General features: G+C 41.8%; 2 protein-coding genes across 4 annotated transcripts in view; one reads left to right on the forward strand and one right to left on the reverse strand.

Moving 5' to 3' along the window:
* LOC131253057 (uncharacterized) overlaps positions 1-11,371 on the reverse strand; it is an 89,149-nt gene extending 77,778 nt beyond the window's left edge. For 2 of the 3 annotated variants that reach the window (XM_058253883.1, XM_058253882.1), the window contains exon 1: positions 11,144-11,371. In XM_058253883.1, coding sequence (XP_058109866.1) covers positions 11,144-11,281 — 138 coding nt within the window. In that variant the 5' untranslated portion in view covers positions 11,282-11,371. The remainder of the gene's footprint in view (positions 1-11,143) is intronic. The other variant, XM_058253884.1, reaches the window with a different exon arrangement.
* Positions 11,372-21,060: 9,689 nt separating this feature from the next.
* LOC131254163 (probable LRR receptor-like serine/threonine-protein kinase At3g47570) lies at positions 21,061-22,613 on the forward strand. The gene is made up of 2 exons (XM_058255167.1): positions 21,061-21,301; positions 22,090-22,613. The coding sequence occupies exons 1-2, from the start codon at positions 21,061-21,063 to the stop codon at positions 22,611-22,613; spliced, it is 765 nt and encodes a 254-aa protein (XP_058111150.1).
* The last annotated feature ends 248 nt before the right edge of the window (positions 22,614-22,861 follow it).

Here is a 22,861-nt window from a genome sequence, read left to right on the forward strand (position 1 = left end):
TGAATAAAGAAAGCCAAAAATTAGCTAAGTCGTGGCAAAACCTCTTGGCCTACAACAATTCTCTGCCACTTAATGTGTCAACACCCTCATCAGGTCTTCTTTGATGAACCTCTGTATGCAATCTTCGAACTGCCACAAAGTGTCAGCACGCTCCCGGGTTGCTTCGCCCTCAAGTAGTCCCTTCCATTTTACTAAGTACTCCATATGTGAAGGGACTTTACATCTACTCGTCTTACGGTCGGCTAGTATCTACTCCACTTCCTTTCAACATAATCGTCAGTGCCCGCTTCAACACGCCTCATGCAGGGTCTTCCACATCCTTGTGATATGATTTCAACAAGCCGCATAGAAGATAGGATAGATCTTCAGCTAAGTGGGAAGCTAAAGTTGGTAGAACACCTCGCCTGCCTTCTTGATGATGGGAAAGGTCCCTTGTAGCACCGTACCAAACCCTTACGCACCTTTGTAAACACCTTGAACTAGTGGGGCGGTGCCTTCACCATCACCTTATCCCTTGTACTAGCAGGCCACCTATTCACATATGCCTGCTTCTTCATGCGCTATATCTTGGCAATGTCGGCCCTCTCTTGCCAATCCTTGGCAAACCAATACACCATTGGACTTTTCCCTGTGTAATTGTTGCTTTAGTATGTGGAGTGAGTGGCTGTTATAGAGAATGTTAGTGTATAGTGTATGTGGTTAGGCCCTTTTAATGTAAGTGCATTTGCACATTTTCCTCTTCTCCTGTGGTGTACTATATACTCTATTATAATAAAATATTGTGTGATAGGGCAAACAAGCCTAACACAACATCTTTCCTAAACTCTCCTCCTCCTTCTCTCTCAGTCTTCTCCTCTTTTCTTCACATTATAATCATCAAACCATTCTCTACTTGGTATCAAAGCATAGATCGAGGCATTCTGCATCCAACAAATTGAGCTTGCTGACGTCAGCAGTTGAACGGCTGACGTCAGTGCTGTACGGACGCATGGACTCCGTTTGAGCTAAAAGTTTAGGGGTTTAATAGATCTTGATTTTAGAATATTTGTCATAATTTTTTCAGAATTTTTTGGACCTCCTTTCATGGTATTTTGGGCGAAATAGAGAAATTCGAAAATCGGGCCCATCTTCTGTTTTTCTTCAATCTACCTCAAATCGGTAAGCTTTTCTTTGGTTTCTTTGCTCAAGATGGACCGAAATCTTCCTCCCAAGCTACCCATAGAGGATTTTTTACCTAAGATCCATGTTTGAGAGAGTTTTAACCTCAAATGGACGTGCGACCGGGCCGTTTTTCACTCGGTTGGGCCGTTTTTTACTGAGTTTCGTGTTATTTTGGATAATTGCTATTTGTTTGAGGTTTATCTCTTATTACCTTGAAGAATTGAATGAGATAGAGTTGTTTGAATCAATCCTTCTTGGCATAGGTTTATCTCTCTTGGACTCTCCTATGGCTGACAAAGGGCTCTCATCTCTTGGCATAGGATCTCTTGAATCCAACCCCTTGCAGATTACCTCAACTAAGTTGAATGGTGACAACTATCTTGAATGAGCACAATCTGTAAAAGTGTTCTTAGGAGCCCGTAAGAAGTTGTATATTTTAGATGATCCCCCAAGCTCTACAGATGTTACCCATAAGTCTTGGACAAAGGAGAATTATCAAGTTATTGCATGGTTGTTGAATAGTATGGATTCCTCGATTAGCCACTCAGTGATGTTTTTATCCTCGGCTAAAGGCATTTGGGATACGCTTCATGATATGTTCTCGGAATCTCAGAATTTTTCACGAGTACTCCAACTTATTCAAGAAATTGATCAACAAAACTCAAGATCATTAAAAGATTACTATTCGACGCTTCAGGATATGTGGGATGAGTTAGACCTGTATCAGCCTCTTCCTTCCAAATGTAAAGAGGATCATGAACATGCCCATAAGCAGCGGAATAATACTCGTATCATGCAGTTCTTAGCTGGGTTGAATTCCGATTATCTTCATGCTCGAGATCAGGTTGTTATACAGGATCCTCTTCCCCCACTGACGACAGTCTATGCCATGTGTCAGCGCGCTACTGTCTTTAATCTTCCTTCTCATTCATTTGTGCCACCAAAGCATTCGGCACATCTTGCTGGCGATCAGTCCTCTCTTGGCCTTCGGGTACCATCCTTGAGTTCAGGGCACATTTCTAATTTTGGTGGTCGTGGTAGAGACCGCGAGGAAAATCGCAGTCGTGGCGGTCGTAGTCTTCGTGGTCGTGGTGGACGTGGACGTGGACAAAGACGTGATGGTTCCCACATTTGTTCACATTGCAGTGGAACTAATCACACCGTTGATTATTGCTGGCGGATCCATGGTCATCCTACGTATGCCGCTACTTCTGTTGCATCCACAATTGCTCCTGAGACACAGTCTTCCACCCCGACAGCTGAGCAGTCTACTTCAGGGGAGTCTCTCATCATTTCTCAGGCTGCATATGATGCCCTTATGCGGCTTCACATTCGTGATATTCCTGAGCCATCTCACGTAGCTTAGGCCCAGTCAGGTACTGCTCTTCTTGCAACATCCTCTCCTACCTCCTAGGTCATAGACTCTAGAGCTTCCTCCCATATGAATGGTAAGTCTCAATTCTTTTCCTCTTATTCTCCTTTTCCCCACACTCAGTCATTTTCCATTAAACTTATTGTCTGTTAGCTCTCTTACTAAATCATTAAATTATTCCATTACCTTCTTCCCTTCTTATTGTTTGTTTCAGGACCTACAGACGAAGAGAGTGATTGGTGGGGGGCACGAGCGAGGAGGCGTTTATCTTCTCGATGATACACCCGTTGCCGCTTCTAGTACCCTTTCTTTGGATCGAAAGTCCATGACTCAGTGGCACTGCCGCTTAGGCCACTCGTCAATAACTAGATTGAAAATTTTGTTTCCCTCCTTATCTGTCACTAACCGTTATATTGTGATATTTGTGAATTGTCTAAACATCATCATGCTACATTTCCTCCTAACTCTTCTAGGAGGAAATCTCAACCTATTGTTCGGGTTCACGCGAATGTCTAGGGACCAGCTCCGGTTACTTCCACTTTTGGATTTAGATATTTTGTTACCTTTATTGATGATTATTTACATATGACTTGGATTTATCTTTTGAAATCTAAACGTGAAGTGTTTGATGTGTTTAAAGAGTTATCATGAAGTGTGCACTCAATTTCAATGTTCCATCAAAACCCTCCATTCTGATAATGGGGGGAATACATGTCTACTGCCTTTCTGTCATTCTTGCAGGAACATGGTATTTTGTCTAAGATGTCGTGTGCTCACACACCTCAACAAAATGGTATTGCAGAACAAAAGAATCGTCATCTTCTTGAAGTTGCTTGCACCCTTCTGCTTGGTATGCGCCTACCTAAACATTTTTGGGTGATGCTCTTCTAACTGCTACTTTTCTTATTAATCGTATACCCTCACGTATCTTGTCTTACAAATCTTCATTTACTATATTGTATCCTCATGATAATCCATTTCCTCTACCACCTAAAGTTTTTTGTTGCACATGTTTTGTTCAATTTTTGGATGGAAGTAATGATAAACCTAGCCCCAGGGCAATTAAATGTGTCTTTCTAAGGTATACTCGGAGTCAAAAAGGGTATAAATGTTTTGACCCATTGACTCGCAAGAAATATGTCTCTGCCGATGTAACCTTCTTTGAGGATATTTTTTTTTTCTCAGCTCCCGGTCGATCCCTCTGTGATCCTCTTGCGAGTCATAAGGAGTATGACTCTTATCCTCTTCCCCTTTCCACTAGTGATCATGAGGAAACTCCTCTCCCCTCTATTCAGCATCCTGTTGGTGATTTGGGTGACCCTAAGCCTCTACAGATAAATCATCGTCGAGATAAATCCTCACACACTCAGCCATCCACCCTTCCGCTCACTCTGGATGTTGGCTCAGGTGACTCTCCTACCTCGAGTTTAGATCTCCACATTGCCTTACGCAAACGGTTACGATCTTGTACTCAACACCCCATTAGTAATTTCATTTTATATGATCATATTTTACCGTCTTTTCAATCGTTTGCAGCTTCCCTTTCACCACAGACTATTCCTCGGTCTCTCTCACATGCTCTTCAAAGTCCTAACTGGACGAAGGTGATGATAGAAGAAATGTCTGCTCTTGCCACTTCCTTTAGGGCATAAACCTGTTGGATGTCGATGGGTTTATACAATCAAGTTTCTACCAGACAGCTCCATTGATCGCTATAAAGCCCATCTTGTTGCTAAGGGTTACACACAGACTCACAGTGTGGATTACTTTGAGGCATTCTCTCCAGTGGCTAAGCTTAATTCGGTTCGCATTGTGATCTCCTTGGCCGTTAATTTATCACGACCCTTGTTTCAACTTGATGTTAAGAATGTATTTCTCCATGGGGGACCTTGCAAAGGAAGTCTACATGCATCAACTCCTAGCTTTGTTGCTTCTCACAACCTTGTATGTCGGTTGAAGAAGGCTCTTTATGGACTCAAACAATCCCCACGTACATGGTTCGAAAAATTCAGTCAGGCTCTCTGGGAGGTCGGCTTTGTTCATAGTTATGCCCATCATTCTCTCTTTATATGTCGTCGATCGACGGGCATCATGGTTCTCATTGTCTATGTGGATGATATTGTTTTGTCCAGTGGTGATTCTGTTGAAATGAGGGAGGTCAAAATATTTTTAAAGACCAAGTTTGAGATCAAGGATCTTAGTCCTCTTCGCTAATTCCTCGGAATTGAAGTTGGTCGCTCATCATCTGGATTGGTCTTGTCACAACGAAAATATGTGCTCGATCTTCTCATGGAGACCGGCATGTTAGGGTGCAAGCCCGCTACCACTCCCATGAATGCTTCGCAGAAGCTTTCGACCAAATGATGATACTCTCCTTACTGATCTCAGGATGTATCGACGACTTGTAAGCCGGCTTATTTACCTGACTATTACTCACCCAGATCTCTCATTTACGGTGGGCGTTGTTAGCCAATTCATGCAAGCTCCCCGTACTTCCCATCTCACGGCTATCTACCGCATACTTCGGTATCTAAAATCAGCCCCAGGTCTTGGCCTCCGCTTTCAGTTACATGGTCATCTTCATCTTTCTGACTATTCCGATACTGATTGTGCAGGTAGTACTTATGATCACCACTCTACATCTGGCTTTTATACCTTCCTAGGTGGCAATCTTATAACATGTAAGAGCAAAAAGCAACCGGTTGTTGCTTGGTCCTCGGCTGAAACAGAATATCGTGTTATGGCTCATGCGACGTGTGAGCTCATGTGGCTTCGCAACCTTCTTGAAGAACTTGGGTATCCTTCTTCGGATCTTGTTCCTCATCACTGTAACAACCAAGCGGCCATCCATATTGCTCGTAACCCGGTTTTTCAGGAGCGAACCAAGCATATTGAGGTCAACTATTGCTTTATTCGGAAGAAAGTAGCTTCTAAGGAAATCGTCACCCATTTTGTTCGATCTGGGGATCAACCTTGTTGATGTTCTTACAAAGTCCTTGAGTCGAGATACTCTTCATCATGTTCGTGACAAGTTGGGCATGATCAACATCTATGCTCCAACTTGAGGGGGAGTATAAAGAATGTTAGTGTATAGTGTACGTGGTTAGGCCCTTTTAATGTAAGTGCATTTGCACACTTTCCTCTTCTCATGCGGTGTACTATATGCTCTATTATAATAAAATATTGTGTGATAGGGCAAACAAGCCTAACACAACATCTTTCCCAAACGCTCCTCCTCCTCCTCCTCTCGCAATCTTCTCCTCTTTTCTTCACATTATAATCATCAAACCATTCTCTACTACTGTTGCCCCGTTGCAAGCTTGAATGGGCTATGCCTGGATGACTCACTCTGTTGCAAGTTATATAGCAAAATTGTGTCGCATTCAAAAGTTAGAACCTATCCTTCTGGTTGGCATTAATGAAGGGTCATATATACTCTTCTAGCAACACTTTTACTCTCTGTCTTGCCACCTCCCTCCTTTGGAAACATCGAGATGAAGTCCATAGATATGCTTGCCCAAGGTTGCTCTAGCACCAATAATGGCTACAACAAGCAACCTTACTTCTTGTGCTCCACCTTGTCTTACTAACATACAAGGCAAGTTCACACATTACTTTCTATATCATCCCTCGTATCCGGTCAATAGTGCCATGCTTCAAGGAGGGTCACGGTCAATCTTGGCCCAGGTGACCTGCCCATAGTGCGTCATCGCACTTCTTAAGCAATTCTTGTTGTAGTTTACCCCATTTAGGCACATAAAGCCAATCTCTTTAAGTGACCAAGATCTCATCATGCACTCAAAATCTATTTAGTCCTCCCCTCCTTAGCCACTTCCATCAAGCTCTTCGCCATGGGGTCATGCTCCAACCCCTCATGTGATCAGGCATGCTTCCTCTTAGTTGACTACCTTTGCTAGCTTGAGTGAGGGCAACTCTGTCTTCTTACTTGTGTGTTGCCCACCTAGTTGGTCCTCCCAAGCTAGTATCCAACGCCATGTTGAACTCTACCAAGAAGTCCAGCCATTGCACTTGCTTTGGCCTCAAATTTTTCTAAGACTGGAAAAACCTCATCCCGACATTATCTGTCCTCACCACAAACCTTGACCCACGAAGATAAGTCTCCAAATTCTAAAACAATGCACCACAATTGTCATCTCCTTCTCTTGCAGGTGTAGTGCCACTCTATGTCGTTGAGCTTCCTACTCCTATAAGCTATGGGTGTCCCTCCTACATAAGCATTCCCCAATAGCAAAGTCAAATGCATCAATCCATATTTCGAATGACTCATTGTGATCAGGCAACACCAAGACTGGCTCTTCCATGATGGCTTGTTTCAAGACATTAAATGTCGCTGGGCATTCATTTGTCCATAGCCACTCCCAATCCATCTACAATAGGTCTGTGATTAGAGGGGCTCCCCCAAACAGCCTCAAATGAATGGTTAATGGTAGTTGATGAGGTCGAGAAAGGATCACAACTCCTCGCCAACCTTGGTGGGAATCTCCCACTCTTGTATCACCTACACTCCATCCATATCCTCCCATCTCAAATCTAATGTCCAAGGAAGCAAACCTTGGACCTTGCAAAGGAGTAGTTCTCCTTCTTCACATAAAGTGTTCTCCATCAAAACCTGGAAGAGCGTACTTACATGTTCCACATGATCCGCCAAGGTGGTTCTATATACAGTAATGCCATCGAAGTACACCATTACGAAGTGATCCAAGTAAGAGTGGAAGACATTGTTCACATGGGCGCAGAATGTCACTGGAGCATTAGTCAAACCAAAGGGCATTACTAGAAACTCAAGCGTTCCATACCTCGTGACACAAATGGCCTTTGGCTCATCACCTTCCGCAATCCGCACCTAGTAATACCCTGATCTCAAGTCCAACTTGGAGAGGTAGCACGCTCCTTTCAACTAGTCAAACAAGTCCACTATGAATGGATGAGGCACTTGTTCTTGATATTCACCTTATTCAAAGCATGATAGTCGATCAATAGACATAAGCTCTCATCAGACTTCTTCCAGAACAACATTGAGGCTCCATATGGTGCCTTGAAGCCCGCATCCAACAATTCCTCAAGTTGCTTCTCAAATCTTACGTTTAAGAGGTGTCATCCTGTAGGGAGCTAATGTGGGTGGCTTCGCTCCTGGCTCCAATTGGATGTAATGATCCACCTCTTTCCTTAAAGGTAGCTTCTTTGACAACTCACTTGGCATAACGTCCTTGAAATCAACAAGGACCTTCTCGATCTTTAGCGAGAGCTTTGCCTATCGCACTCCCCACTTCCTCTACCAGTGCCACAAGTTAGGTGGTCTCTCCCTTCTTACAACCCTTTGTAAGCTATAAGGTCAAAATGGCCTCCATCTTTGCTTTGCCCACATCCACAACTAGGAACATGCATGAAAATCTCTCAACCATAATGACCATGGCACCAAAGAAGGGCATAAGAGTTGCATGTGGCATGATTTGGAGCTCCATACCCAAGATCACGTTGAATTAATCCATCGGAACCATGGAGAAGTTCACCTTTCCACTCCATCCATCAACGTGTAGCTCTACATCCTTTGCAACGCCGTGAATGGGTTAGGCTTCCAAGCTCATTGCCTTCATCCTACCAGACTCCACCAATTACAACCCCAAGCACTAACCTCCTCACCTGAGACAAAGTCATGAGTTGCATTCATATCAACCATGGCACGAGTGGACTTCCCATTAATGTGGATGTCCATGAACATCGATCCTTGCCTAAGTGGTTCGGCATTCTTCACCACTTGACTCTTCAAGGCATTCAACAATTGAATTGTCCCATCCTTGGCTCCTCACCATCCTCCTTAGCTTGGACTACGTTCAATGCCTTTTCTTGTGGGCAATCCCTAGCCCGATGATCTCCATCACAAATAAAGCATCCTTAATTCTTCAGGGGAGTTTTGGACTTCCACTTGTCTTATGGCTTCTTGAAGTCCTTCTCATCATTGGACTTTTTGTCACCCTACCTTTTTTCCCATTGGAGTTGTTAACTGGCTTGAACTCATAAGCTCCATCGCCCTTATCGTTGACTTCCACGAGTCACTCGACCACCACCAAGGCAAATGCAAGGTCTTGCAACTCTTACTCTGCTAAAGGTTGGATACCATCCATGAAGAAGAGCATGTCTTTTCCCGTCATGTCCATGATGTCCACCATGAATTGCTTCACAGTCTTAAATAGAGCATGTGTGTCAGAGCCTATTAAGACTCTTTCTTAAGTACTCCACATTCTTAGGAAGGAACTGCAGCTTTAACTCCTTGAGATCCTCCTAGGTAGTGATGGTGAAAATGTGTCTTTCGATGTCACCGCGCCTCCAACAACACCATAACATCACATCATCAATAAAGTACATGATCATGGCGTGCACCTTAGCTTCCTCATCCTCTAACTTAGAAGCTGTAAAATATCGCTCCATCTGCCACAGGTTCTTCAACTCCTTAGTGATGCATGACATCTAACCACTTGCTCTAAAAGCTCGAAACAATAGCACATGGTGAATCAATCCTTTTATCTCATAGTTCAGGCCCCACATCCCATGGGTTAGGACCTCGGCCGAACCCCCCTCGTGGGCCCCACATAGGTTTCGCCTCACACGAGCCAACCACCTCACACGGGTGGGGCCTGCCTCAAACGAGCTACCCACCCCGTGTGCCCCTACATCCCACAAGCCACCCACCCCACTTTACATGGGTCCCATCTCACATGGCCGCTCACCCCGAGTGTGCCCCCGCTTCACATAGCCGACGCAGAACAATTAACCACTTGCTCTAAAAGCTCAAACTAATAGAGCATGGCGAATCAATCCCTTTATCTCATAGCCCAGGCCCCACATCCCATGGGTTAGGACCTTGGCCAAACCCCCCTCGTGGGCCCCACATCACATGGGTTTCACCCCACACGGGTGAGGCCCGCCTCACACGGGCCGCCCACCCCGAGTGCGCCCCTGCATCCCACGGGCCACCCCACTCGAGCCCGGTGTGAAAATGCCCCTACATTACTTAGCATCCTTATTATAGAACTTAAGGTCGGGGATCCTGAGCCTAGCCACCTCTCTTGAAATTGTTGGCCGCTACTTTCCCCAAGATGGCAACCTTGGTGTGGTGCTCTTCAATCTCCTTCACCATTTCCTCATGAATGTCAGCAATCTAAGCCTTGAGTACCTCCACCGTACTCGCTATGTTGTCATCAGCCTGCTTGACACCTCGGAGTGCTCTTGTTGGGTCACATCCAAGTTTCCCAGCTGCTCCTTTCCTTCGGCTATAGCAAACTCCACCTTGCGACAAGGTCTTCCAATGCACTCATCTCCATGCCCACCCTTGTGTCAGTGAACCAGTCCCTCTTGTTGTGCTTGGATTGATCACACCTCTTCTCAACATGCCCGGTCACCTCCAATGCTTGAGCGATTTACTAATGAGGGGGTCTCCCCCTTATATACACCTAAGAGAAATCTAGAAGTTTAAATCTAAGGTCAACATTGTGCAAGTGGCACTCATTTAACGGCTAGGAAAATCTAAAAAGGTTCTAGAGAATTCCACATGAATCTATCTCAAGACGCTCCTAGAGATTTTTAGAGCCTTCTAAGAATCTCTACACAACTCTATTACCTTCTAGAATACTTCATAACATATGTACAAGTGTCTTGGTGCCCAAAGAAAGCCCAAAAATTGGTTAAATCACGGCAAAACCTCTAGGCTTGTGACATCAGGCTCCAAATCACAATTACATAGCTTTCAAGTTGGACTCCAAAAGTAACTGCCATTTTTGGGCGTACAAGTACAACCAAACACACAAAATTACTTTAATAGCAGAACTGCACATCATTTTACAAATCCACAACTCTCCGCGATTTCAGAATCGAGGACGCATTGAGTCTGTTTGGCTGCACTATCCGATTGATTTGCACTTATTAGCTCCAAGTAAAGCATAAACGGCCAAAACGCGATTAGCCCCTTCAGCATTACCACTGAGGGATTGGGCTCTAAATCACAACTATGCAGATTTCAAGTGGGACTCGAAAGTAACTGCCATTTCAGGTGTACAACCAAACACTAATTACCATAACAGCAGAATTTCATGTAATTTTACAAAACCACAACTCTCCATGAATTCAGAATCGAGAATGCATTGTGTCTGTTTGGCTGCACTATCCAATTAATTCGCACTTATTAATTCCAAGTATAGCATAAATGGCCAAATTGTGATATCCTATTCAGCATTACCACTGAGGGATCGAGCTCCTAATAGCAATTACATATCTTACAAGTTGGACTGGAAAGTAACACCCATTTGAGGGCAACTTCCACATTTAATACATGATGAGGCACCATTGCAACTTGGTCACTTCCTCTTGTTTCAACTGAATGGTTCTCAATCCAATTCTCTCACAGATCCAAACGCGAACCACTCTCAATATGAATACATGCTTGGACGATTTCAATTCCAATAAACAAATGGAAAATGGGTGCATGCAAATCAAAAGGGGTGGGTGTGCATATCAATTTCACAGAGACAAAAAAAAAACATTAACTGCATCGGAAATCGAATTGAAACTAGAGAGAGAGAGAGAGAGAGATCTGACCATGCGATCTTGAAAGAGCTTGGCGCCTTCGGCGACGGCATGCCCGACGGTGTCGGCATAACTCCGTACAGTGCGAGTGAGATTATTCTTGCTGCTGACCTCTACGGCCTTACTCACAGCAGATCGAAGCCACGACATCGATTCTCGGAAGGGAGACGATGGTTTTGGATCTTCTGGAGGTTTTTGCTTGCTCAGAGAGAGAGAGAGAGAGCGTTATCCTTGAGAAAGGACAGCTCTCGCCTGACTTCGCATAGTCATGCCGAGGCGTGCCGGCAACTAACAGAACACCACACGAGGGAGAAATTTCATCAGATCCATCCCGTCCATAATATGAAACGACACATTTTCACCATTGATCCTAATAATTACTGCAATCAAAGACTTCGGTGGGCCACACCATAGTGAACGATGTAAAATCATCCCTAAAGATTAAAGTCACGAAGTGTGGCCCACATGAGTTTGAAATTTCCTTATTTTCGGCAGATCCATTCATCCTGGTGTGACGCATCAGATGAGTGGACTGGATGGAATAGACACACCACGACGAACCCCACAGACAATTTGAATTATTTTTTTTGTGAGACTTCCCATCTACTGTTAGTCATGGTGTGGCCCACATAAGTTTTTAATCGGCCTGATTTTTGGACCTTGATCCAAACAAAGAGTGGCCCACCTGATGAACAGGAAGGATCTCATCCGCATGAAGTCATCGATCCACCACGCAAGGTGTTTTCGTGGAGAAAAACTTTGATACTCTGGCGAGTGATGGATGATAGACAGGCGCTTGTAAATTACAAACAAATTGCAAAACTGTCCAAATCTATTTGTCTCAGTTGATATGTACCGTAGACTATGGGGTTGGTGGACATTTACTGGACGGTGAAGAAATAATCTATTCCAAAATACAAGTGTCCACTAATCAATGTCTAGGATCGTTCGACCAATCTAATTTTGATACCGTGACTTATAAATAGTTGGTTTCACAATCTAGTCGGGTTAATTTCAGTAATGCATTCAACGTGTACATTTTCTAATGCCTGTGTATCAAGCTTCATGCTCTATCAGAGTATCAAATAAGTCCCTTTGTCTTCTCGGCCAGATGGATTAGAATTAGAATTACTTGATACGTGGCCTGTGTTTTCAAGTTTTGGTAATCCCGACCATTGGAAGTTTGCTAAGCTAACGCACGGCTAGATGGTGAAAACACGTGCCAATGTGGAATCCGTGTGTAATATTCGAGATTTCAATTGTGTGGTGCACAATGTTTGGATCTTATGCCCTAAAAATCAAGCCGTTTGACTCCTTTGGTGAGTTATCGTGTGCAAAACAAATGGATGTCTAAAAATTAATTTTTGGCCGTCCATTGACTCTAACACTGTGGCTCACCATGGAAGTGAAAAAGCCTGTTTTTTTGGCCAGAAGATCTGAACAGAGTGGTCCACCTGATTCAAGGATCAGATCTCGTACATATACTCCATATTGTCATGCCGAGTTGCGTGTGGATCGAGCAGCGTACCAAATTTAGGGTTATTGACCCTCTTGCAGATTGAATGATCTTAATCTCCGGCTGATAGACATTTGATGTTAAATATGGACTGTTGAAGTAACAATACATTAGACGCCTCCCAATCAACCACATGTGACATCATTTCCATTCAAATTCTACTTTATGATCCATTGAAAGTGGGTCTCACTGTTTATACGGTTTAAGATTAGTGTATATGTGCTGTGTGTGCAATCTCTCAGTGTATGAGTATGAACTACAGTCCCTGTTAGAGTATCAAAACAATTTTCGCATTTTGAATGGACCGCTTTAGGACGCAATCCGTTGAATAGTAGGAGGGAGTTTTCCCGTCTTAAGTCTTTTGGTGAACGAATGTCCTGGATAACTGTTCCCGAGAAACGGATGTGCGTAGCTGAAGATGAAGCTGAACTGGCTAGGACAAGCTCCGCCCCACGTAGGTGTATTGGTTGCCCGTGATATACACAAGTATCAAGCTGTCCTCCTAGGAGATCAACGATCCTGATTGATGGACCATTGTTGCAAGTAGTTTGCCCTAACGGTAGAGTCAAAAATGGGCTGAGCTTTAGCTAGGCTGGGAGCAATCAATAGTTTTAATAGGCCCAACCTAGTTAATTTAAAATCAACGCTTATCTCAACCCGAAGCCGGCCATTGTTGGGCCTATTGATAGATGTCTTAAATTTACAATTCAATAGTTCGTTGATGACAGGTTCGATGCCATCGAGTAGACTTCGATGTCATCGAAATTGGCTCCATGCCATCGAGATTTTCCGAAATAAATTGATTTGGTTGTTAGACACTTTAGTGCCCTTTTCGATGCCATCGAAGACAGTTTGATGTCATCGAAGGCCTGGTTGATGTAATCGATAATATCTGAATTTTCATGTTTAGTCACTGGAACATTTTAGTATTTTTTGATGTCATCAAAGTGGCTTCAATGTCATCAAATGTTAAATTTCGATGACATCGAAGTGTATTCAATGTCATTGAAAGATTCCACATAGATTTTTACTTATTTGCGAATTTGCAAGATTTGTTTCCAATTTTGATTTGGATTCTCCTAGAGGCTATATATAGGAGTATAATCAGGATTGGGAGGTAATTTTTTAATTCATTTTTAGGGTTTCAAGGGCTTGTAAAGGAAGATTTGAGACTTGTTCGAATCGGGTATTCTCTCTATCCCTTATAATTTCTACTTTTATAGTGTTTTCTGTCGCTTTATGCCATGATTTTTTCTCGCAAGGATTTTTCCACATTAAATTCAAAGTGTTTACATTGTGCTCGCTCAGTGTTATTGGATTAATCTACTTGATTCATCTTTGTGTGCTTCCGCGGTCCCCCGATAAGTGGCATCAGAGCTATCATTGGGGTGCAAGCCTGAATCTAAAAGTGAGTGTCAATGGCTATCAATCATAAATTTGATGTTGAGAAAAACTCCAGGAAAAAATATTTTTGAATTATGGAAGATCAAGATGAGTAGCTTATTGATTCAACAAGAATTGTATGAGGTCCTTAAGAAGCAACCAGAATTTATGGATAATAATGAATGAAGAAACTGGATAAGAAAGTGAAATCTCCAATCCGATTGTGCTTAACGGATGATATTCTCTATAATATCTTGAGGGAGAAAACTGCAGCAAATTTGTGGGCGAAGTTAGATGACATCTATGCGAAGAATTCCCTTAGAAATAACCTACACTTGAAACTGTAGTTGTTCAACTTCAAGATGACAGAGGGATAAGATGTTGAAGCCTACATTAGTAATTTTAACAAAATGATCTACAAATTGCTTGATATGGAGGTAGTAGTCGATGAAGAAGATCAGGTGTGTATCTTTTTTAATTCACTATCTGCTTCGTATGAATCTTTTAAAGACACCTTATGCACCAGTAACACTACCTTTAGTGTTGATACTATTATCTTAGCCCTTTGGGGAAAAGCAATGAGAAAGAAAAATAGTAGCATAGGGGCATCCATTGATGCATTGTTTACGAGGGGTCGGAATTCAGATTGAGACATGGGATTTTCTCGATCAAGGTCCAAATCCAAGGGTAACGGCAAGGATAAGTTAAACTGTTGGAATTGTGCAATGTCGAGGCACATGAAGAAGGAATGTACAAATCCTAAAGCGAAGAAAGAATACTTAGAGGCTTCTTCCAAGAAAGTCAACACTGTCACGTCTGATGAAGAGACAAGTGAAGGTAATGTGTTGTCAGTGTCTATGATCGGATACTTATACGATCATCGTAAAGATGAGTAGATTCTTAACACAGGGGTTTCATATTATATGATTCATCATCGAAGTTGGTTCGCTAGTTACAGGGAGTGTGATGGTAGACAAGTGTTTATAGGCAATGATGATGCTTATAACGTTGTGGTTGTTGCTACGGTGCACATTAAGATGTTTGATGGGATGGAGCGTACCTTGACTGAGGTGAGGCATGTTCTTCATATGAAGAAGATTTGATTTCTCTCGGTGCACTCAAAGCAATAGTGTACAAGTTCACCGGTTTTAATGGTGTCCTTAAAGTTTCAAAGGGAGCTCTCGTAGTTATAAAAGCCAAGAGGCATAATAACCTATACAGGTTGATCAGAAGCACTTCAATAGGTGGAGTTACAGTTACGGTAGCGGATTCCACGTCTGCATTTATGTGGCATGCACGACTACATGAGCAAGCAGGGCATGAAAGTACTTTCTGACCGAAGCTTAATTCCAAGTTTTAAGAGTCTTGATTTAAATATATACGAGCATTGTATATATGGTAAACAATCATTATGCTCACTATTTCCCATGGTATGATCCACTTGATCTTTTGATATGCTTCAATTTGGGGCTAAACCGCTAAAAGTAGATGGAAGAACGGATGGATGACGTAGATGTAATACATTCATAATGTTTATTTGTAATGCATCTGAGTTTACTTAGTACAATGGGAGCGTGCTGACTAACTCAGTATGCAATCCGATTACGCTTGCTATGCCCCACAATGATGTTTTATTTGTAATACATCATGTTCATCAGATTTTGTATATACCAAAATCCTATATGTGGGAGGGAACCTAAACATTGAGGGAGGGAACCTAGATATTAAACGGGGCAAACATAAATTTCAGCGGGAAAAACTGAAAAATGAGCAGTGTAAACATGAAATTCAGCTTGGGAAACATGAAATTCAGTGGGGCAAACTATGAATTCAGCGGGGCAAACTAAAAAAATCAGCGAGGCAACCTAGAAAATCAGCGGGGGAAACATGAAATTGAGCGGGACAAACTAGAAATTCTGCGGGGGAAACATTAAATTAAGCGGGGTAAACTAGAAATTCAGTGGGGCAAACTTGAATTTCAGCGAGGGAAATTTGAATTTGAGCGGGGCAAACTTGAAATTCAGCGGAGCAAACTTGAATTTGAGCAGGGCAAATTAGAAATTCAGCGAGGCAAACAAGAAATTCAACGGGGGAAACTTGTATTTAAGCGGGGCAAACTACAAAATCAGCGGGGCAAACTAGGAAATTAGCGAGGCAAACATGAAATTGAGCGGGGCAAACATAAAATTTAGCGGGGGAAACACAAAGTTCAGCGGGGGAAATATGAAATTCAGCGAGGGAAACATGAAATTCAGTGGGGCAAACTAGAAATTGAGTGGGGCAAACATGAAATTAAGCGGAGCAAATATGAAATTGAGCAGGCCAAACATAAAATTCAACGGGGGAAACATGAAGTTCAACAGGGCAAACTAGAAATTGAGTAGGGCAAACATGAAATTAAGCGGGGCAAACATGAAATTCAGCGGGGGAAGCACAAAATTGAGCGAAAATTCAGCGGGGCAAACATGAAATTCATCGGGGCAAGCTAGAAATTCAGCGGGGGAAACATGAAATTCCGCAGGGGAAACATGAAATTGAGCGGGGCAAACATGAATTTTAGCGGGGCAAACGTGAAATTAAGTAGGGCAAAATATAAAATCAGCAGGGTAAACTAAAAAATCAGCGAGGTAAACTAGGAATTCAGCGGGGCAAACTAGAAATTTAGCGGGGGAAACAGAAATTTCAACGAGAAAAATTGAAAAATGAGTGGGGCAACCATGAAATTCAGTGGGGGAGCATGAAATTCAGCGGGGCAAATTAAAAAATCAGCGGGGCAAACTAAGAATTCAGCGGGGCAAACATGAAATTCAACGGGGCAAACATGAAATTCAGCGGGGGAAACAGAAAATTTAGCTGGAAAAACTAAAAAATGAGCAGGGCAAACTAGGAATTCAGTGGGGTAAACAAAAAAATCAGCTGGGCAAATTAAAAATCAGCAAGGCAAACTAGGAATTCAGTGGGGCAAACTAGGAATTCAGCGGGGCAAACATAAAATTCAGTAGGGGAAACAGAAAATTCAGCAGGAAAAACTAAAAAATGAGTGGGGCAAACATGAAATTCAGCGGGGGAAACATGAAATTCAGCGGGGCAAACTAGGAATTCAGCGAGGCAAACTAGAAAATCAGCGGGGCAAACTAGAAAATCATTATGCCCACTGTTTCCCGTGGTTTGATCAACTTGATATTTTGATATGCTTCAATTTGGGGCTCAACCCCTTAAATTAGATAGAAAAATGGATGGACGACGTGGATATACTACAAGAAACGGATTGACTACTCCCCCTACCACCAGACAATGGCTGGTGTTCGGTGCTCTGTGGGCCCTATCATGATGTATGTGTTTCAACCATGCTGTCCATCTATTTTTATAGATCATTTTATGATATTATACAAAAAATGAGGCATATCCTGATCTCAATTGGACCACATTACACGAAACAGTCTTTAATGAACATCGACCATTAAAAACTTTTTGGTGGCCATAAAAGTATTGGATCAAGATGATCTTTGTTTTTAACCTTCATCTGGGTCTTTATGACGTAATAAACAGATTGGATTTCAGATAAACAATATAGTGGTCCTCAGGAGGATTTAAATGATTGATATCCAATCATTATTGTTTTCGAGTAGTGTGGTACATTTAAGATTTATATCCTTCTTATTTTTAGGATAAAGCCCTAAAATGATCTTTACAAAGGGATGAATGGAATGGATGAAACACATATATCATGGTGGGGCCTACAAAGCACCGACCACCAGCCATGGGGTTGGTGTCAGGGGGAGTAGCCAATCCGTTTCTTATACTACATACATTTAATGTGGGCCCAACTGAGTTTAAAATATACCTGTGGTGCATGATTTCTTCACCGGACCAACCAATTTCTGAAGAAGACAAAATGTTGATAAGGGGGCCCACAAAATGAGTATTTTTTTGTCTTTCTCGTGGAAACGGAGTGAGAAAAGGGGGTGAAAGCAATGAAAGTGAAAGCAACAGTGGAAAGGGAGATGAAAAGCAAACAGTGGGAAGGGAGAGAAAAAGTGGACAACAGTGAAAAGGAGGGGTATTTTCTTCCTGAAATTCGATCTCTGCACGTGCAGGTCTAAGTTCCAAAACAAAGTTTGTAGTGCTTCATGAAAACAGCTGGATAAAAGGTGGGGTCCACGGTCCCAAATTTCTCCTTGAGAAACGACAGCACTCGCCTGCCTTCGCATGGTCATACAGAGGCGAGCTGGCAACTAACAGAACACCACGCGAGGGAGAAATTTCATCAGATCCACCCCATCCAGAACATGGGACGACACATTTTCACCATTGATCCTAGTAATTACTACAATCAAAGAGTTTAGGAGGCCACACCATAATGAAAGATGTAAAATCATCCCTAAAGATTAAAGTCACGAAGTGTGGCCCACATGAGTCTTGCAATTTCCTTATTTCCGGCAGATCCATTCATCATGGTGTGACACATCAGATGAGTGGACTGGATGGAATGCACACACCACGAAGAACCCCACAGACAAGTTGAATTATTTTTTTTGAGACTTCCCATCTACTGTTAGTCATAGTGTGGCCCAGATAAGTTTTTAATCGGCCAGATTTTTGGACCTTGATCCAAAAAAAGAGTGGCCCACCTGATGAACAGGAAGGATCTCATCCAGATGAAGTCATCTATCCACTTCAGCAAATAGTCACGCAGGTGTTTTCGTGGAGAAAAACTTTGATACTCTGGCGAGTGATGGATGATAGACAGGCGCTTGTAAATTATGAACTAATCGCAAAACTGTCCAAATCTATTTGTCTCAGTTGATATGTACCATAGATTATGGGGTTGGTGGACATTTATAGGACGATGAAGAAATAATCTATTCCAAAATACAAGTGTCCACTAATCAATGTCTAGGATCGTTCGACCAATCTAATTTTGATACCGTGACTTATAAATAGTTGGTTTCACAATCTAGTCAGGTTAATTTCAGTAATGCATTCAACGTGTACATTTTCTAATGCCTATGTATCAAGCTTCATGCTCTATCAGAGTATCAAATAAGTCCCTTGGTCTCCTCGGCCAGATGGATTAGAATTACTTGATACGTGGCCTGTGTTTTCAAGTTTTGGTAATCCCGACCATTGTAAGTTTGCTAAGCTAACGCACGGGTAGATAGTGAAAACACGTGTCAATGTGGAATACATGTGTAATATCCGAGATTTCAATCGTGTGGTGCACAATGGTTGGATCTAATGGCCTAAAAATCAAGCCGTTTAAATCCTTTGGTGTGTTACCGTGTGCAAAACAAATGGATGTCTAAAAATTAATTTTTGGCCGTCCGTTGACTCTAACGCTGTGGCTCAATATGGAAATCAAAAAGTCTGTTTTTTTGGCCAGAAGATCTGAATAGAGTGTTCCACCTGATTGAAGGATCAGATCTCGTACATATACTCCATATTGTCATGCCAAGTTGCATGTGGATCGAGCAGCGTACCAAATTTAGGGTTATTGACCCTCATGCAGATTGAATGATCTTAATCTCTGGCAGATAGACATTTGATGTTAAATATGAACCGTTGAAGTAACAATACATTAGACGCCTCCCAATCAACCACATGTGACATCATTTCCATTCAAATTTTACTTTATGATCCATTGAAAGTGGGTCACACTGTTTTTACGGTTTAAGATTAGTGTATATGTGCTGTGTGTGCAATCTCTCAGTGCATGAGTATGAACTACAGCCCCTGTTAGAGTATCAAAACAATTTTCGCATTTTGAATGGACCGCTTTTGGACGCAATCCGTTGAATGGTAGGAGGGAGGTTTCCCGTCTAAGTCTTTTGGTGAACGAAGGTCCTGGATAACTGTTCCCTAGAAACAGATGTCCGTAGCTGAAGATGAAGATGAAATGGTTAGGACAAGCTCCGCTCCATGTAGGTGTATTGGTTGCCCGTGATATACGTAAGTATCAAGCTGTCCTCCTAGGAGATCAACGATTCTGATTGATGGGCCATTGTTGTAAGTATTTTGCCCTAACGGTAGAGTAAAAAATGGGCTGAGCTTTGGCTAGGCCGGGAGCAATCAATAGTTTTAATAAGCTCAATCTAGTTAATTTAAAATCTACGCTTATCTCAATCCGAAGCCGGCCATTGTTGGGCCTGTTGATAGATGTCTTAAATCTATAATTCAATAGTCTGTTGATGACAAGTTCGATGCCCTTGAGCAGACTTCGATGTCATCGAAATCGGGTCGATGCCATCGAGATTTTTCAAAATAAATTGATTTGGTCGTTGGACACTTCGGTGCCCTTTTCGATGCCATCGAAGACAGTTCGATGTCATCGAAGGCCTGGTCGATGTCATCAGTCATATCTGGATTTTCATGTTTAGTCGTTGGAACGTTTTGGTATTTTTTGATGTCATCAAAGTGGCTTCGATGTCATCAAATGTTAAATTTTGATGACATCGAATCGTGTTCAATGTCATTGAAAGATTCCACAGATTTTTACTTATTTGCGAATTTACGAGATTTGTTTCCGATTTTGATTTGGATTCTCCTAGAGGCTATATATAGGAGTATAATCAGGATTGGGAGGTGATATTTTAATTCATTTTTAGGGTTTCAAGGGCTTGTAAAGGGAGATTTGAGACTTGTTCGAATCGGGTATTCTCTCTATCCCTTATAATTTCTACTTTTATAGTGTTTTCTGTCGCTTTATGCCATGATTTTTTCTCGCAAGGATTTTTTCACATTAAATTCAAAGTGTTTACATTGTGCTCGCTCGGTGTTATTGGATTAATCTACTTGATTCATCTTTGTGTGCTTCCGCGGTCCCCCGATAAGTGGCATCAGAGCTATCATTGGGGTGCAAGCCTGAATCTAAAAGTGAGTGTCAATGGCTATCAATCATAAATTTGATGTTGAGAAAAACTCCAGGAAAAAATATTTTTGAATTATGGAAGATCAAGATGAGTAGCTTATTGATTCAACAAGAATTGTATGAGGTCCTTAAGAAGCAACCAGAATTTATGGATAATAATGAATGAAGAAACTGGATAAGAAAGTGAAATCTCCAATCCGATTGTGCTTAACGGATGATATTCTCTACAATATCTTGAGGGAGAAAACTGCAGCAAATTTGTGGGCGAAGTTAGATGACATCTATGCGAAGGATGATGACATGATTGCCCATGTGGGTGACTTCGGGTTATCGAGGTTCTTATCTGAGTTTGCTCAAACCATATCGCTTGGGGTGAAGGGATCCATTGGCTACATCGCTCCAGGTAAGATTCATATATTTTCTTTAATTTTATTCTCTTAAGTGTATATGTGCGATACTTGTGCCCCACTCCTATGGAAAGCTTTCGTGGGCGTAGGCTATATGGGGCCTAAGGTGATGTCTTTGAGAAATCCAATCCATCCATCAATTTTGGAAGCTCACAATAGGAAAACAACCCAATAATTATTTAGATCCAAGATTCAAGTGGGCCATAAGGCAAGAGTCATTGAGTGTTAAGGGCTCAACATTGAAACTTTCATTGGGCCATAAAAGTTTCTCATTATGCTAATATTTATGGTTTCAGTTCATGCCAGTGGGAATAATCAGATGAACGGCTTGGATGGCGTATAAACATCATGGTGGGCTCCAGGAAGGCCTCAACATTCGGCATTTCCATTCTCATTATTAGGTGTTGTGTGGCCTACTTGAGTTTTGGATCTTAATATTTATCAAGTTGCTGTACTATTATGAGCTTTTGAAATTGATGGACGGATGCATTAGATTTCTCATGTTGACCCACATAACTTGGGCCCACAAGAACTTCCATGGGCAGCTAAATACTTAGCAAACTCATGAAGTTTCAATTAGCATAAATATCAATGAACGTACTCAATATATATCCAAAGGAGAAATTTTCATATACCACCATTGGATCAGGCCGAACTTTCACATTTGGTGCTTTCTTTCTTTGCTGATGTTAGAAATTCTCAACTTTAGGATAAACAGAAATGATAATTACTTGTTTAAATGGAATATTTGCTTATATTTAAATATGAGACGTACAAATTACAGAGTATGCAATGGGTGGTAAAGCTTCTACCCGAGGAGATGTTTACAGCTATGGAATCCTTCTCTTGGAGATGATAACTGGAAAGGGGCCAACTGATGACATGTTTAAAGGCAATCTAAGCCTTCATCATTTTGCCAAGTTAGCGTTGCCTGAACGAGTAATGGAGATTGTAGATCCATATCTCTTTGAAGATGCAGAAGTTACTCAAGGCAGTGGAAATCATATCAATGCGGGGAATAAAATACGTGATTGCTTAATTTTGATGGTCAGAATTGGTGTGTTATGTTCTTTGGAATCTCCGAGAGAACGAATGGAGATGAAAAATGTTGTCATGGAAATGCATGCAATCAAGGACTCATATCTGAGGTCAGAATTCACAAAGATACAAGTTAGATCACCACTGTGGGGTGAAGCTACGTCTTACCTCAGTCATTACTGTGATATTACTGCAAGGTTGTTAAGAAAGATTTCGAAATACAATAAGTTTGTTGAACAAGCTTTAGATATATATATAATCTTGACTTAAGAGTGAGCTTGTACTGATGCTTTATATGCGAAGATTTGTTTCTTTTCCTTTATTTTGTCCCGTGTTAGGCAAAGGAAGATTGTATCATGAATGTAATAGGATACAGATATTATCTACTTATAATAAGAAAACTATTGGGTTTCTAAGGTGTTTAATCATTGAACATTTTATAAACCCTTTTCAAAATGCTATTATAATCTAGCAAAGTCCCATTATGGATTAAGATCTTTGGCATGATGAATGTGAAT

This window comes from Magnolia sinica, chromosome 8, assembly GCF_029962835.1.
Source record: "Magnolia sinica isolate HGM2019 chromosome 8, MsV1, whole genome shotgun sequence".
Classification (NCBI taxonomy): Eukaryota; Viridiplantae; Streptophyta; class Magnoliopsida; order Magnoliales; family Magnoliaceae; genus Magnolia; species Magnolia sinica.